Here is a 13,320-nt window from a genome sequence, read left to right on the forward strand (position 1 = left end):
GTATCACCTTCGAAGTGCAGAACAGTGTCTGTGTGTATCATCTCAATGTATTTAATACATGATATATAGGTATTCAATAACCTATTTACTTCTGAAGTTCCAAAGAATTAAAAATCAATTAAGTCTATTGACTGTAAAATGCTCCGTCAGTCTTCCCAAGCTCAGACCAGATGTCTCAGCCAAGGAGACGAGGATCGCCCTGGTCCGAAGCAACCCGGGGCCCCTGATGGACGTCCTCCCCTCCGCCCACGGGCCTGGGGCGCTGCTCCAGGTCCGCACCTCTGACCCACACGCCTCATGACAAGGAACAGGACACAAGACCGCGGTGGCCTCGTGAGTTTCTGTTGATGGTATGTCTCAACAGTAGAACTAAAAAAACTCTACCAAATAAGTGAGCCAAAGTATGAAACCAGAAAAATTCATTAAAAAGTTTTTAACAAAACAGCTAACTGAAGAGACACTGTCTACAGAACTGAAGCTTGTAGTGTTCCTCTTCTTTAGAACTGCAGATCACCTTTCACTTAACGTTAGGATACTTGGACAAGAAAAACAGGAAAAAGCTTTGTACGGAGCCTGCCTTTTCACTTGTCAGTCAGCTCCAGGGGCCCCGAGGCAGGCTACTGCCGTGTCTGGAGAAAGACTGCGTCACCTGCGCTGGCTCAACGACAGGGAGCCCACACAGGCCTGCGGGCACCGTCCCAGCCCTGCACTCCCCCGGCTGCCCACCAGCCTGAATGCATGCAGAGCCCTCGCCCCAGAAGGCCTGCCCGCCTCTAATGGGCACAGGCACCAGAGCGTCCCCACCACAGCCCGCACTGGAGGCCACGTCAGCAGTGCCCCCTGCTGACCCGCCTGCTGCCTCAGAGCCCTGTGCCAAACAGCCACAGTGAGCGTCTCTTCAAAGACGTTCTAGAGACAGGATTCACGTCCACCACGAGGAAAGGACCACAGGGACCAAGGTGAGCGGATGCTGCACCTGAAAATAAGCTCCCTGGGCGGTCCTGAGACGGAACCCCAAACTCCCCCTGCACAGAGAGACCAGACCTCCATCTGGAGGCTGCCTCCGTTTTGCTTTTGGTCACACAGAGAGGCAGGCTCGACGGTGCTCGTGGTGCCGCAGCCCACGGGTGTGAGAGCCTCCAGCAGCTCTGTCCACAGCGCAGGCCACCAGGCCCACAAAGGAGGGCCACGACCACGGCAGTCCTGACTCACTGCACCTTCAAGCACTGAAGAACACTCCAGGCTAAGTATGAAGCTGGAGGCCCGCGGCCACGGACACACAGGGCCTGGGCACAGCGGCCCGCCCTCCTGGGGGTGGCTGCCCTAGGCCCGCAGGGTCAGGTCAGGCCCGTGTGGAACATCACAGACCAACATCTTGAAGACAGGTTCCAAGCACAATAAAATGCATCCATCCTGAGTGCAGCCACACATGTGCACCACACGCCGGGCGTGTTTCCACATGGAACACACACAGCCCAGAGAACCTATCTCCCATCATCAGCTCTGACCTCTACCCCACTTCAACGTGGGCAACTACACAGCCTCCGTGTGAGTGCGTGCTGACCACCCTCATTAAGATTTTACCTCGTTCTCAGTTAAGGACGCGGAAGGAGATGAGCTTTTGCTAAAGGTGAGGGTGGTGGCGGCCGCTGCGGGGGCCCGGTGGCGCTTCTTCAGGGGCTTGCAGGCATCAGACAGGTGTTTCGTGGCTGTAAGATAATTTTGGTTTATAAAATAAAGTTTGAAACCTTAAACCTTCAATCTCCCTCCTGCTTTCAAAGTACCCCTTTAATAACTGAATTTCTAAAGATGAATTTTCTGGGCATTAACTTTTAGCTATAGGACGATGAGGGCTGGCGAGCTGGGCAGTGAACAGCCCGAAGCTCAGCCTGGGCCTCGCCAGCCCACCCACACCTGGTGCTAGCCCCCTTGCCCGTTTCTCTGCGGCCAAGCCCAGACAGGCCATCTCACCTACAAGAAGTGTAGAACATCTCCGAACATAAGGCAGTCAATGTAACCACAATACCACTATCACACTCAAAAGTATCAATTCTATCATCAAATGTCCACTCTGTTCAAACTACTTACAAATACCTGTTTTGCTTTTGTAAAAAAAGTCTGTTAAATTAAGTTTTAAAAACCAGCATAGTTCTTTATAAAATAAGGAAAAGAGTCACTTTCAATCTTCTCTTACTCTGAATTTTATTTTCCTTTTAAATTAAGATTTGGAGATGGTAAGCATTCTTCAGACAGATACATCAAAAACATAATTAATGAAAAGGTTAAAAAAAAGTGGTGGCCTATTCCCCTTTATTGCTTTGAGAGCTATTTTCCCCAAATATTTTAAGCTAGTTTTTTCAACACATAGAACAGAGATAATTAGTCATCACTTTCACTGTAGCAAATACGCATGGAGAACTTGGTACTAAACACAGTGGAATTTACCGCAACAACTCGTACCATCAAGTCACAAGCCTAGACATTTCTGATTTGAATCACCTTTCAAGTATAACTTGAAACTGAAGACAATAAAGCCGGGTAGAAGTCAGAAGAGCGGCTTGGGTGAGCAGCGGCCGAGCACTGCAGCGACTTCCCACCACAGCAAGGACCCTGTCGGCACGGGCGCCTCCTCCCAGCTCAGCCTGCAGGCCCGGCCTCCCGCTCACCCACCGTCCGCGCCTGCAGGGAGGCTCCCTGAGGATGGGGCCGGTGCTGCACCCCCAGCCCAGACCGTGGGCCTGGCAGCAGTGCTGACCACATTACCTGCCTGGCTCTTCAGTGAGGACGCTGCCTCAAGGGCCTTGCAAGAGGTCGTGCGGGCTGTTTTGTCAGTGATCGTCTCTCTCTGTTACAAAAAAAACAAGAGAGAGAAAGGGAAGAAGGAGGGAAGAACAAAGAAAAAGCAAAGAATGAAAGAACGTCTCCAATGGGAACCAACACGGGGCTGGAAAGCCGTACCGCAGAAACGCTCCTGGGAACACAGGCTCCGCACAGCTGTCCTGCGGCTGCCCATCGACCCCTCTCCATTCACAGGGGCCGATCTGCACCCCTCCGGCCACCCCACGCACATGGAGAGCCTCCCGTGGGGCCTCCTCGGTGCACTGCCCACCCTGCCCTCAGAATGGAGCGGACTGACTCAGAGGCAGCCACCCTCCTGCTTGAGGCCAAGCCCAGGATAACTCCACCCTCTCACTGATGGTTTCCAGTTCTGAGACCAGCTCCAGATAAAGCTCACACACAGAGACCGTCAAAAAGCACATTTCACAATGGAATAGCAAAAAAGAATGAACACGCGTCTAGCGTTCCAATTCAAACACCGTGGTATGGACAGCACCGTGGCGCCGCTGCCCCAGGCCACCCGCCGCCCAGGAGGCCGCCGATTCCTGGGCACACAGCCCGGGGCCCAGCGACAGGCGCAGCACACAGCACGCGCCCTGGCCGCCCGTGCTCAGGGCACACTGGGGATCACGCACGATGTGGCTCAGTGGGCTTCGTACAAACCGAACCAGCACCACCACTCTTTTCAAAATCATGCACTATTTCCTGAGCTGCTAGTTAGTAAATTTCTATCTAGCTACTTCATATGAATTTTGATATTTCAAATGTCTGGGGTCACACTTTTAGGTAAATGATTTACACGAAGATTCCAAAGCAACCAGTGTCTGCATGGCGGCCAGTAAAGGACCACTTCCAAGGCAGCAGCCAGAGGAGACTCTCAGCCCAGGCCCCAGTCACTGGACACAGGAGGATCAGCGCAGGGGTCACCTGGCTCATTAGCTGGCTCACTGCTGGAGCCGACAAGGGCCCTGGAACAACGCTCTCCGAGCCAGAAGAACAGGGCGGGACCTGCCTGCTCCCTTGAACTGCAAATACACCTTTAAAAAAATAAGACAGATGATGGGGTGGCTACACTTCTGTGCTTGAGCAACACATGAGATTTATTTTCCATTCTTTGAAATAAAGCAATTAAAAAAAAAAAAAAGCAATAAAAAGAACAACTTCTCAATTCACATCAGTGAAAGACAGTTTGGGAAATTCCCTGGCAGTCCGCTGGTTCTTCCACTGCAGGGGTCTGGGTTCAATCCGTGGTCAGGGAACTGAGATCTCACATCCCACCACAAAAAGACCCCACAGGGTGCACAGCACAGCCAAAAAAGACAGGTTACAGTTACACTCAGAGTGATGAGTCAGAGTCCAACTACCCTGGAAGAGCTACCACTAGATAAACACACGCTCAGCCGTGAGGTACGAAGCCTAATCTCGCTTTGTGACGATACTACCCGGGTCCCGTCACAGAGGGCCTGGCAGAGCCCAAGTGCTCCACACACACAGGCACCAACGCCGGACACGCAGGCCCGGCTCCCCGAGTCCCTGAGCCTCGGTCAGCTCTGTGTTCCTCCAGGCCCCAGGCCAGCCCTGCCCTGGACACCACTGGCCCCTGCTAGAGCAGGTCCTGGGGCTGCCTTTACATCGGTGCCTTGTTGCTGCATCAAACTGGTCTGCACAGCCTGCTTAGTACCCCTAATTACAGAAACAATTGTATGAATTACTAATAAATGGGATGGGTTCATAAAACCTATTTTTAATGGATATTTCAACTTCTTGAAAAATAACATAGTGGACTTTGACGTTCATCTGTCAACTCAGTATTTACACACAGACTGACACAGTCTTCACGGAAGAGCCACTTTAAACACACGCTTCTGCTGACTCAGAAACACCCAGTGCTGCTCAGTGTTCAGACCTGCTGGATCCCCCGGCAGACAAACGCGTGCTCTGCTCAGCGGCCTCTGGGAAGGAGCTCCCCAAGGACCCCCGCGGCCCGGCCCGGCGCGCTTACCTTCCGCAGGCCGTGCCTGTCAGTCCTGAGCCTCTTCCTGGGGGCCTCCTCAACTTCAGCGTCTCCGCGCAGGCCCTGCGTCCTCTTCGTGTGGCTCCTTTTCTTCCCATTTAAGTTACCTTGGGGTGAGGATGGGAAGCTGACGTGAAACCCTCCCACAAGCCGCCCCCGGGGGCGCCGAGCAGCCACTCAGTGCGCACAGGTGCAGGTCCAGCTGTGACGGGCCCCCCGAAACCCTGCTCGTTTCCGGGCCCCAGGGTCACAGGTGGAGCTCTGGGCACGTCCCACATGGCAAGCAGAAACCCCGATCTCGCCCAGGGGCGAGCACCCTGCTATCTGTTACACAGCGTCAATGTACCCAGGATTTTCACAAAATCCTTCGCTTATGTTCAAAGACTAGTGGAATTTAAGTCGAACTTAAAAAATATAAACAACTTGCTACTTTTAACACATTTCCTTAAAGAGGCATCTTAAGGAAAACACTCCACATCCATCTGCAAACTAAGCACTTTCTAAGCACATCACAAACTAAGCACATTTGTGGACTGTGCACATTAGGTGTCCCCAGGGAGACCACCTGACCCAAAACTTAAGGGGTCCAAACGGCAATGACAGAAAGGCAAGACGTAAGCTAAGAGTACAGGTCTAGAGAGAGGGCTGATCTGAGCACGCCAAGGTCTACTCAATGCAAACCCAGGACCTGCGTGTGCAGGACCGCATCACAGAGGTTCAGGGTTTCCTCCCACCAGCATCCCGTGGGAGGGCGCTGTCGCCCTCAAGCCCTGCTGGGGCCGCAGGGTGCAGTGGCCAGAGGCTCAGGCCCCTGCGTCCCGAGGCCCTGCTCAACGTGCAGGCCCGACAGTGCTCGCGGAGAGCCACGCTGGAGCGCTGGCCTCTCCAGCGCTGGACCCAGACCGGCTGAACTGGCCAGAGTGGCCTTCACTGAGCTCTGGGCCAGCACAGCACCAGGTGGCCTCAGGGAACACCAGGAGAGGCCCACAGAGCCGTGGCTGGTGGGGCCCATCAAGCTGCTGCCTGACTGCAACCAGCAAGGGCCAAGGTTGGCCTGAGCTGCCAGGACCCCCTCAGGACCTGCATGCCAGGCAGAGAGCCCCCAGGGAGGTGAAGTCACTGTCCTTCCCCATCAAGGGAGGCTCTCCCCTCGCCAGGTCGTCTCTTACAGAAACAAGCAGAAGGGGCACCTGTGAGCCCAGCACCGATAGGCCAGGACCGCGGGCACTGCATTCTGGGCGTCAGCCCCGCGGCCCCTGCGGGAGGCCTCGAGGCTGGCAGAACAAACACACCAGACATGCCAGGGGCAGGGACCGCGCCTGCCAATCACTCAGACGGTCCTTGGTGACACAGCAGACGATCAGGTCACGCTCACTCTTCAGGGGTGAGGAGACTCTGGCTTCAATAAAGCCCACCTCTTCTTAAATCAGCAGTCACTGAAAAGGGACCTTTCCTAGATTTACATACTGATGAACTATCCGGTAAACTTTCTGCTTTTTAAAAAAAATACACAAATCCTAAACACCCTGCTACTCTGAACTGTAGCATTTGCAACCAGCCCTGCACACACGAGTGAAGCTCACTACTGGTGTCACTGGACGGGGCCGTGGGGGGCGAGAGTCTGCCAGCCAGGGTGGGGTCACTGGGGCACACGGGAGGGCGGCGCCCTCCTCCTGAGCTGGCCTCCAGCCCCCATGCACACACCCTGCACCTGGCCTCTCCAAAGCGCCTCAGGAGCGAGCCTCAAGAGATGTAGGCCTCTTCTCCATTTTCAACTGACGCCCAAACACGCCCACTTATGTCCACATCACGGGCGTCAGTCCCCACCACGGGCGTCCAGCACGTGGATGGCACGGCTGAGGCTGTCACATGTGTCCCCAAGCTCAGTGTGAAGCTCCATGGCGAAGGGGCACCATGTTTCTTCACAGTGACAACCAGAGGCTGCCCACACCCAGTGCCAGGCCATGGCCAGCCTCCTCACCCGGTGAGCTTCCAAGCCCACAGCCCTGCCCCCAGGAGTGTGAGGGGCGGGAGCAGGCCCTGCCAGGAGGCCTGACCCCGGCCCGTCAGGCATGCCTCCGGCCCTGGAGGCCACACGGGCTGCCTGCCTCCCTCACATGCCCACCGCGTGGCTCTGGTGACACCACGCTCAGGTGGCTTTATCACGACCGTGGCACGCTGGGCAGGCCTGGCAGAGGATGCGGGCACAGAGGCGCCGTTACCAGAGTCTTCCTCGGACTGAGGCGGAGCCACGAGCGCAAACTTGGTGTGATAGCGCGCCTTCTGCTTCTCGTTGAGCATGTTCCACTGCGACGCGAGCAGCTCCTCAATCTCCTCGGCAGAGGCGTCCGGGTGCTCAGCAACCACCTGCGGGCACAGGAAGGGGTAGGAAGAACCACAGGCACACTCATCTCCGCATCCTGGAACCACGTCCCAGAAGAGCTCCAAAGGAAAGCGGCGTCTACCTGACGTCGTAACCCACTGAAATCGGGGCTGGTGGGAGTGAGTCAACTGTATCTGTATAAACACAGGAAATGATAAATGACGAAAGAGAAGAGTGCACTTTCCCTACATCAGCCGACGACGGGCGCCTTACGACTTCCCAGCGCCCTGCAGAAGCCGGCAGCAGGGTCGCAGAGCACTCCGGCCCTGCAGGGCCCCAGGGAGCCCCTTCCCAAGGCCTCCAGGAGCCCCCACCCGCACTGTGCACCCCAGGCGGGGAGGAGGCCCCACCGCCCGGTGACGAGGGGTGAGGCGAGTGGGCAGGGCCACAGCCCCTCCACCCCGCGGGCCCCGCTCTGCTCCTCAGAGGTTCCGTGCATGTCTGTGCGCCCCATGCTGAGGACCACACGAGAGGCCACTCACTGCGGCCAGAGCAGCCCCAGCCCACCTGGTACGGACGCTCAGGAGCCGAGAACTGACTCCACACTGGTAAACACTGACACTGACCAGGGTGTCCCTGGCAGGCCGACGCTCAGGCCTCACCATAGGTCAGTGAAGCAACGACCGTTCACTCTGCCCACGGGCTCACGAGGATGCCACCCCACACAGCTGCCACAGGAGTGACGGCATTGGTCAAGCTGGTGCCAGTCTGCTACCCCCGCCGCCCCGCACCCCCCACTGCTGTGGGGCCCAGCCACGCAAGAAGGGGTCACCATGCCAGCCTCACCAAACACGGGTGCTCATGAAAACTACTGGCAACGGGCCTGAAGTGTGGTGTGCGCTCCACGGTGACCACCGCCCTGCTGGAATAAACTACCTCAGACACACAAGAATGTGCAAAACCAGCAGTCACGACCTCCCCAGTGAGCCAGCCGCGTGGGGCAGGGTGGGCCAGGCCGGGAGCGCAGCAGATGGAGTCTGAGAGCAGGGTGAGGAGGGAGCCACTGGGCAGAGCCCAGCCCGGGCCACATGCCCGCAGCGGGGAGGCAGGCAGGGAAGGCAGTAGTCGTCCCGGAGGAAGACCTCCACAGCCGGTCAAGACCAAGTTCAGCGGAAGCGGCTCCAGAAGACGCCTCAGGAAGGGCTCAACCACACACTGACGGGCTCAGGGAACCGAACGGCTGCCGACAAGCTCGATGGGAGGCGGCACCACTGGCCTGCCCTCGCCGCCCGAGGAGCAGCAGCAGAGCACACAGCCCGCCGCCCCTACCCTCAGCCTCCTCCCAGCCCGCTCTGCTCCCTCCAGACCTTCTAGAGGAAGGAGGGCGCCCCCCATGAGCATCTCAGGCCAGGGAGCCTCCCTGAGGGTCTCACCCCCGGAGCCGAGGAGCCCATCGGCCCCTGAGACAGTGCCCACCCGCCCTCCGAGGCTCCTGCCCGCGCACGTCCCCCCACTGCAGAGGCCAGCGGGCGGCTTCAGGGCGCCCCTTCCGGCGAGGCTCGGCCCCCTGCTGCCTGGGTCCCTGCACGGTCAGCAGGGCAGAGCACTCCCTGGCCCTCTTCAGCACCCAGAGGGCAACAAGGGCGGGGTCTGCAGCTCGTGTCCCCTCGCCCAGCCCCTCTATCACAGTCATGGAAACCTTCCCCTCCTTGGAAAAAGGAAACATGGAAAGCCAGGTACCCACAAGCCCACAGCACAACTCGAGACCCCAGAAGTCCCTTGGAGAGGCTCTCCCGTCCTCAGCCTCCACACACGTGTACCCTGGAGAGCCTCCTGCTGTCTCAGACTCGAAAAAATGCTCCAGGGGCCCCCAAGACTTCGTGTCCAGGGCGTGGAGGGCCTCCGCCCTGGCCTGGGAATCACCTGCTGGGGGGCTGGCCTCCTGCTGTGATGGCACCCCCCCCCACCCCCGCCACACACACACACACACACACACACACACACATCTACTGGAGAGACCACCGGCGAGAAACGGAGGCCCCACGGGCACCAGGATGTGGCACCTTGGGGAAGGTTCTAGGCCCCAGTCCAGCCCTCAGGTGACACAGCCCCACCAAGCTGACATCTTAAAGCGACCTCACGAGAGACGCTGAGGTGGAACTGCCTGGCCAAGCTGCTCCTGAAGTCCCAACCCACAGCCTCTGAGGTCATCAGTGCAGGTGGTTGTTTTAGGCCACTGCGCTCAGAAGTGACCTGTTACAAAGCAGCAGGCACCCAACACAAATGTGCACCCAAAGAACCGAGACAGAGGCACTGCCACCTCTAAAGCAGCTGTAAAATCCAGGGCAGATAGAGTGGGAAAAGATCCTTTAAAAATCAGAAACTGTGCTGAAAACATCTGCTAATAAAACTGCTCCTGGGGACTCGCAGGTGGCCCAGAGGTTCAGAACCCGCCTTCCAATGCAGGGGGCAGGGGCTCAGGCCCCGGTCTGGGTGCTGAGGCCCCGCAGGCCACAGGGCAACTAAGCCCGAGCAGCACAACTACTGAGCGTGCGCCAGAGACGCCCGCGCACAACTCAGGCCCCACGTGGCCAAACAAGCAGATCAAAGTGCCACGGACACTGACGCCCTAAGCCAACGTTCCTCGCGGGAGGCCTGGAAGCCACATGCGGGTGCCGCCCAGCTGCTGGGGCCCACGCCCCTGGCCTGGTCCCGGCAGAAGCCTTGGCCCCGTGGACCCTCGTCCTGCACGCTCCTGTCCCTGGCCTCAGGGGGAGCTGGACTCCAGGAGGAGCCAGGGCTGCACGGCCAACCCGAGCCTGCTGCACAAAGACTACTGGGCACAGCGTGTAACAAGGAACGAAAACCACTGCAAGGAGCACGGCCTCTTCTTCACCTGCAAGAAGAAAGTTGGAAATTGCTTTTTTAAAAGAGCAGCAAGTGGCGACCAGATGTCCTTAATGGGCACAGTGACTCCAGAAAAGGAGACTCCACCCACTCCATTCCTCCAGGGCCGGCCACTGGTTCATTAACCACCAAACAAAAACCACCCTGGGGTGCACGGCCACTCTCCACAGGAAAAGAGCACCTAGAAAAGCCAGATCCTTCTACACGCTGGAGTCAGCAGTTTGGTGCATTCAAGACCAGTGTCACTTACTACAGAAGCAGCACAGCACACCTGCAGGAACAGGCAAGCACCATGCTGACAGCACCAGGCCCTCAGAGCCGGGCCAGCCCCGCGCCCGCAGGAGGGCAGGCCTGCGGGCCCCACCCGGCAGAGGCAGGGCCAGGCGGGCGTCTGGGTCTGCTGCAGGCCTGACTGTGGCCGCGCACCTGCAGTCTGGGGTAAGCGTGCACTAGGGTGCCCACAGCAAAGCTCTGGAGGGATGCTCAGACCAGAGAGGCTGTGCAGGGAGCTGCAGGGCTCCCTTACAGGAGCTGCAAGGCTGTACCCATCAGCACCTGCTGGAGTGGTCAGCCTGCTTGCTCTCAGCACATACCTTAGTGCTAGAAGGGTTGACTAAGAGCAATTTGGGTCCCCACAGCAAAAAGGGTGTCCTCTGGAAAGCGGCCCGAGGTCTCCCTCATAAACTCAGACGAGTGCACGTTCTAGGGAGATGCAGACTGGGAAGCGGCGCAAGCGCGGCTGGGGGGCAGGCTGTCACGGTGGCACTGCCTGGCACCTGAGCAGGCACAGGTCTGGATACGCCCAGCCTCTGTGGACAGATGCGGGAGGCAGGGAGCGGGCAGCGGGCGAGCGTGCTACACTTTCACACTTCGGCGATGGGATCTGAGGGTCCCTATCCTGGACGTGCAGCAAGGCTGCCTTCACGACTGAGGAACACTGCAGGAGTGGACCACAGCCTGCCGGGCCTGCCAGAACGTCTTACAGCTCTGAACATCGTGCTAGGGCGAAATTTCTCTAGGGCAAATCCCTAGGGGTGAAATTTTAAGACAAAAAGAACGTGCATCTTCAGTCTCACTAGATATTGCCGAATTTCTCTTGAAACTAGACGTAAGCAATGACCCTCCACAGCCGTGTACATGGATTCCCACTGCAGCCCCGGGCCCTTGGCCACAGAGGTGCTGGCTGTGCGGTGGCCGTGATGTGTGGTCCCTGCCGCCTCAGGCTCAGCAGCCGGTCAGCTCACTGGCACCTGGGGTCTCCTATGACCTGCTCTTCTCAAAGCCTCTCCCCTTCCTCCTCCAGGACTGTCCTGAGCTCTGCACACGCAGCTCTCGTTTCATTTTAACAACGTTCCTTTCCAGTTTGTGAACTGTTTGGCTGAAGAAGCCCTCCCTCTCCTAGACTGACAGAACTCTCCTCCTGGAGCTGCTGAATTCTGAAGTCAGCAGTGTGGGCCAGCACCGGTCCTGAGCGGGAGACCCACTGCTGGCAGTAGGAGCGCTTCCTCTGTGCAGGGCCAGTCCTCAGGCCGAGCTTCCCTTCCAACGTGGCTATGCTAGCACCTGCTTAAAAAGGCAGACACTCCTGCTGGGAGCTTCCCCGGAGGACACTGGACTTAGGAGAGGGGGATGACAACTTTAGCTTCAGGACAGTGAGCCTTCCCATTAATCTCCACTTAGGTCGGCTGAAACATCAGTCGTTTTTCTCCAAAGTCATATCTATTTTGTTACCTTCCCTCCTTGCGGCCTCACGGACACGACCCCGTGACGCTCCAGCTCCCCGGTGCTGGGCTGCTCCGCGTCACCGTCTCCCCCAGGGCCGGGGGCTCTGCCGAGGGCCTCCTCTTGCTGCTCGGCCATGCTTCCACTGCATTTAACACCAGTGGTGGCACAAGGGCACCCTGCCTCGTTCACGATCCGAGAAGGCGCTTCTGAAGTATCCTCAACCGTCATGATGCTAACTGTTTCTGAAAATCACCCCTCAGCAGACCCTGTCTACTCCTGCCTGCTAACTTTGTATCAAAAAGCAATCACGACTAAGGACCTCCCCAGGGGTCCAGGGGTGAGGAGTCAATGCTCTCACTGCCAACCACTCAGGTTCAACCCCTGGTCACGGAACTAAGACCACAAAAGCCACGCGGCGTGACCAAAAAAAGCAATGACTTTTATCAAATGTTTTTTCTCCACCTACTGAGGTGGTTATTTAACCTGCAATGACGAACCACAACAGGCGCTCTAATATCACACCTGCCTGCAATCCTGAGAAGAGTCCCACCAACCCACTCATTTCAAGTAAGAGCAAAGAACCAACGATACCGGCCTGACCCCTTAAAGTGGAATCGAGACTTGACGATGTCCAAATAAGCTCAGTTCACTCTACAATAAGTGATTAAGAAAACTAGTCAATGGAGAAGGCAATGGCACCCCACTCTAGTACTTTTGCCTAGAAAATCCCATGGACGGAGGAGCCTGGTGGGCTGCAGTCCATGGGGGTCGCAAAGAGTCGGACACGACTGAGTGACTTCCCTTTCACTTTTCACTTTCATGCATTGGAGAAGGAAATGGCAACCCACTCCAGTGTTCTTGCCTGGAGAATCCCAGGGACGGGGAGCCTGGTGGGCTGCCGTCTATGGGGTCGCACAGAGTCAGACACGACTGAAGCGACTTAGCAGCAGCAGCTTGCCTTTAAAAAATTATGAAGATGGAGGATAAGTCAGTGATTGCCAGAGGGTAGAGATGGTCACATATAGGACAAGATTAAAGGGGTAGCATGATGGAGATCTTTTGTGGTGATGGAGTAGGTCTGTATCTTAATAGTGGTAATGGTTACACAAAGCTATTTACGTGACAAAAATTACATAGCACTATATACACACTTTCTATCAATGTAAATATCCCGGTTTTGATATTTACGTAACGTGTGAACTGTGGGAACTGGGTAAAGGATCCACTAGACCTCTCTATACCACCTTTGCAACTTTCTGTGAATTTTAACTGTTCAAAATAAAAAGTGCTTTTTAAACATAAATAATACTGATGGTGAGTGGATCTGAGAACTTTTCAGACTGCTATAAGAATCTATTAATTGACCTCTTTGCAAGATACACCCGTGAATATTTCTATGCTTGGTAACTGAAAATCTTGCCCAAGACACCTCTTTGGCAAAATTCTAGGCGTATTTCCTCCGTGCTTATGCTGACATAGCTTATAAAGAAATAAAAAACATAAACCGTTAAAA

At 56.4% G+C, this 13,320-nt stretch overlaps 1 protein-coding gene across 8 annotated transcripts in view; it reads right to left on the reverse strand.

Moving 5' to 3' along the window:
• Positions 1–13,320, reverse strand: part of NSD2 (nuclear receptor binding SET domain protein 2) — a 79,318-nt gene that overhangs the window by 19,257 nt on the left and 46,741 nt on the right. For all 8 annotated transcript variants that reach the window (XM_061421030.1, XM_061421034.1, XM_061421035.1 and 5 more), the window contains 4 exons: positions 7,075–7,219; positions 4,841–4,959; positions 2,764–2,845; positions 1,585–1,709 (listed from right to left, as the gene is read on the reverse strand). In XM_061421030.1, coding sequence (XP_061277014.1) covers positions 1,585–1,709; positions 2,764–2,845; positions 4,841–4,959; positions 7,075–7,219 — 471 coding nt within the window. The remainder of the gene's footprint in view (positions 1–1,584; positions 1,710–2,763; positions 2,846–4,840; positions 4,960–7,074; positions 7,220–13,320) is intronic.

This window comes from Bos javanicus, chromosome 6 (genome assembly GCF_032452875.1).
Source record: "Bos javanicus breed banteng chromosome 6, ARS-OSU_banteng_1.0, whole genome shotgun sequence".
Lineage (NCBI taxonomy): Eukaryota > Metazoa > Chordata > Mammalia > Artiodactyla > Bovidae > Bos > Bos javanicus.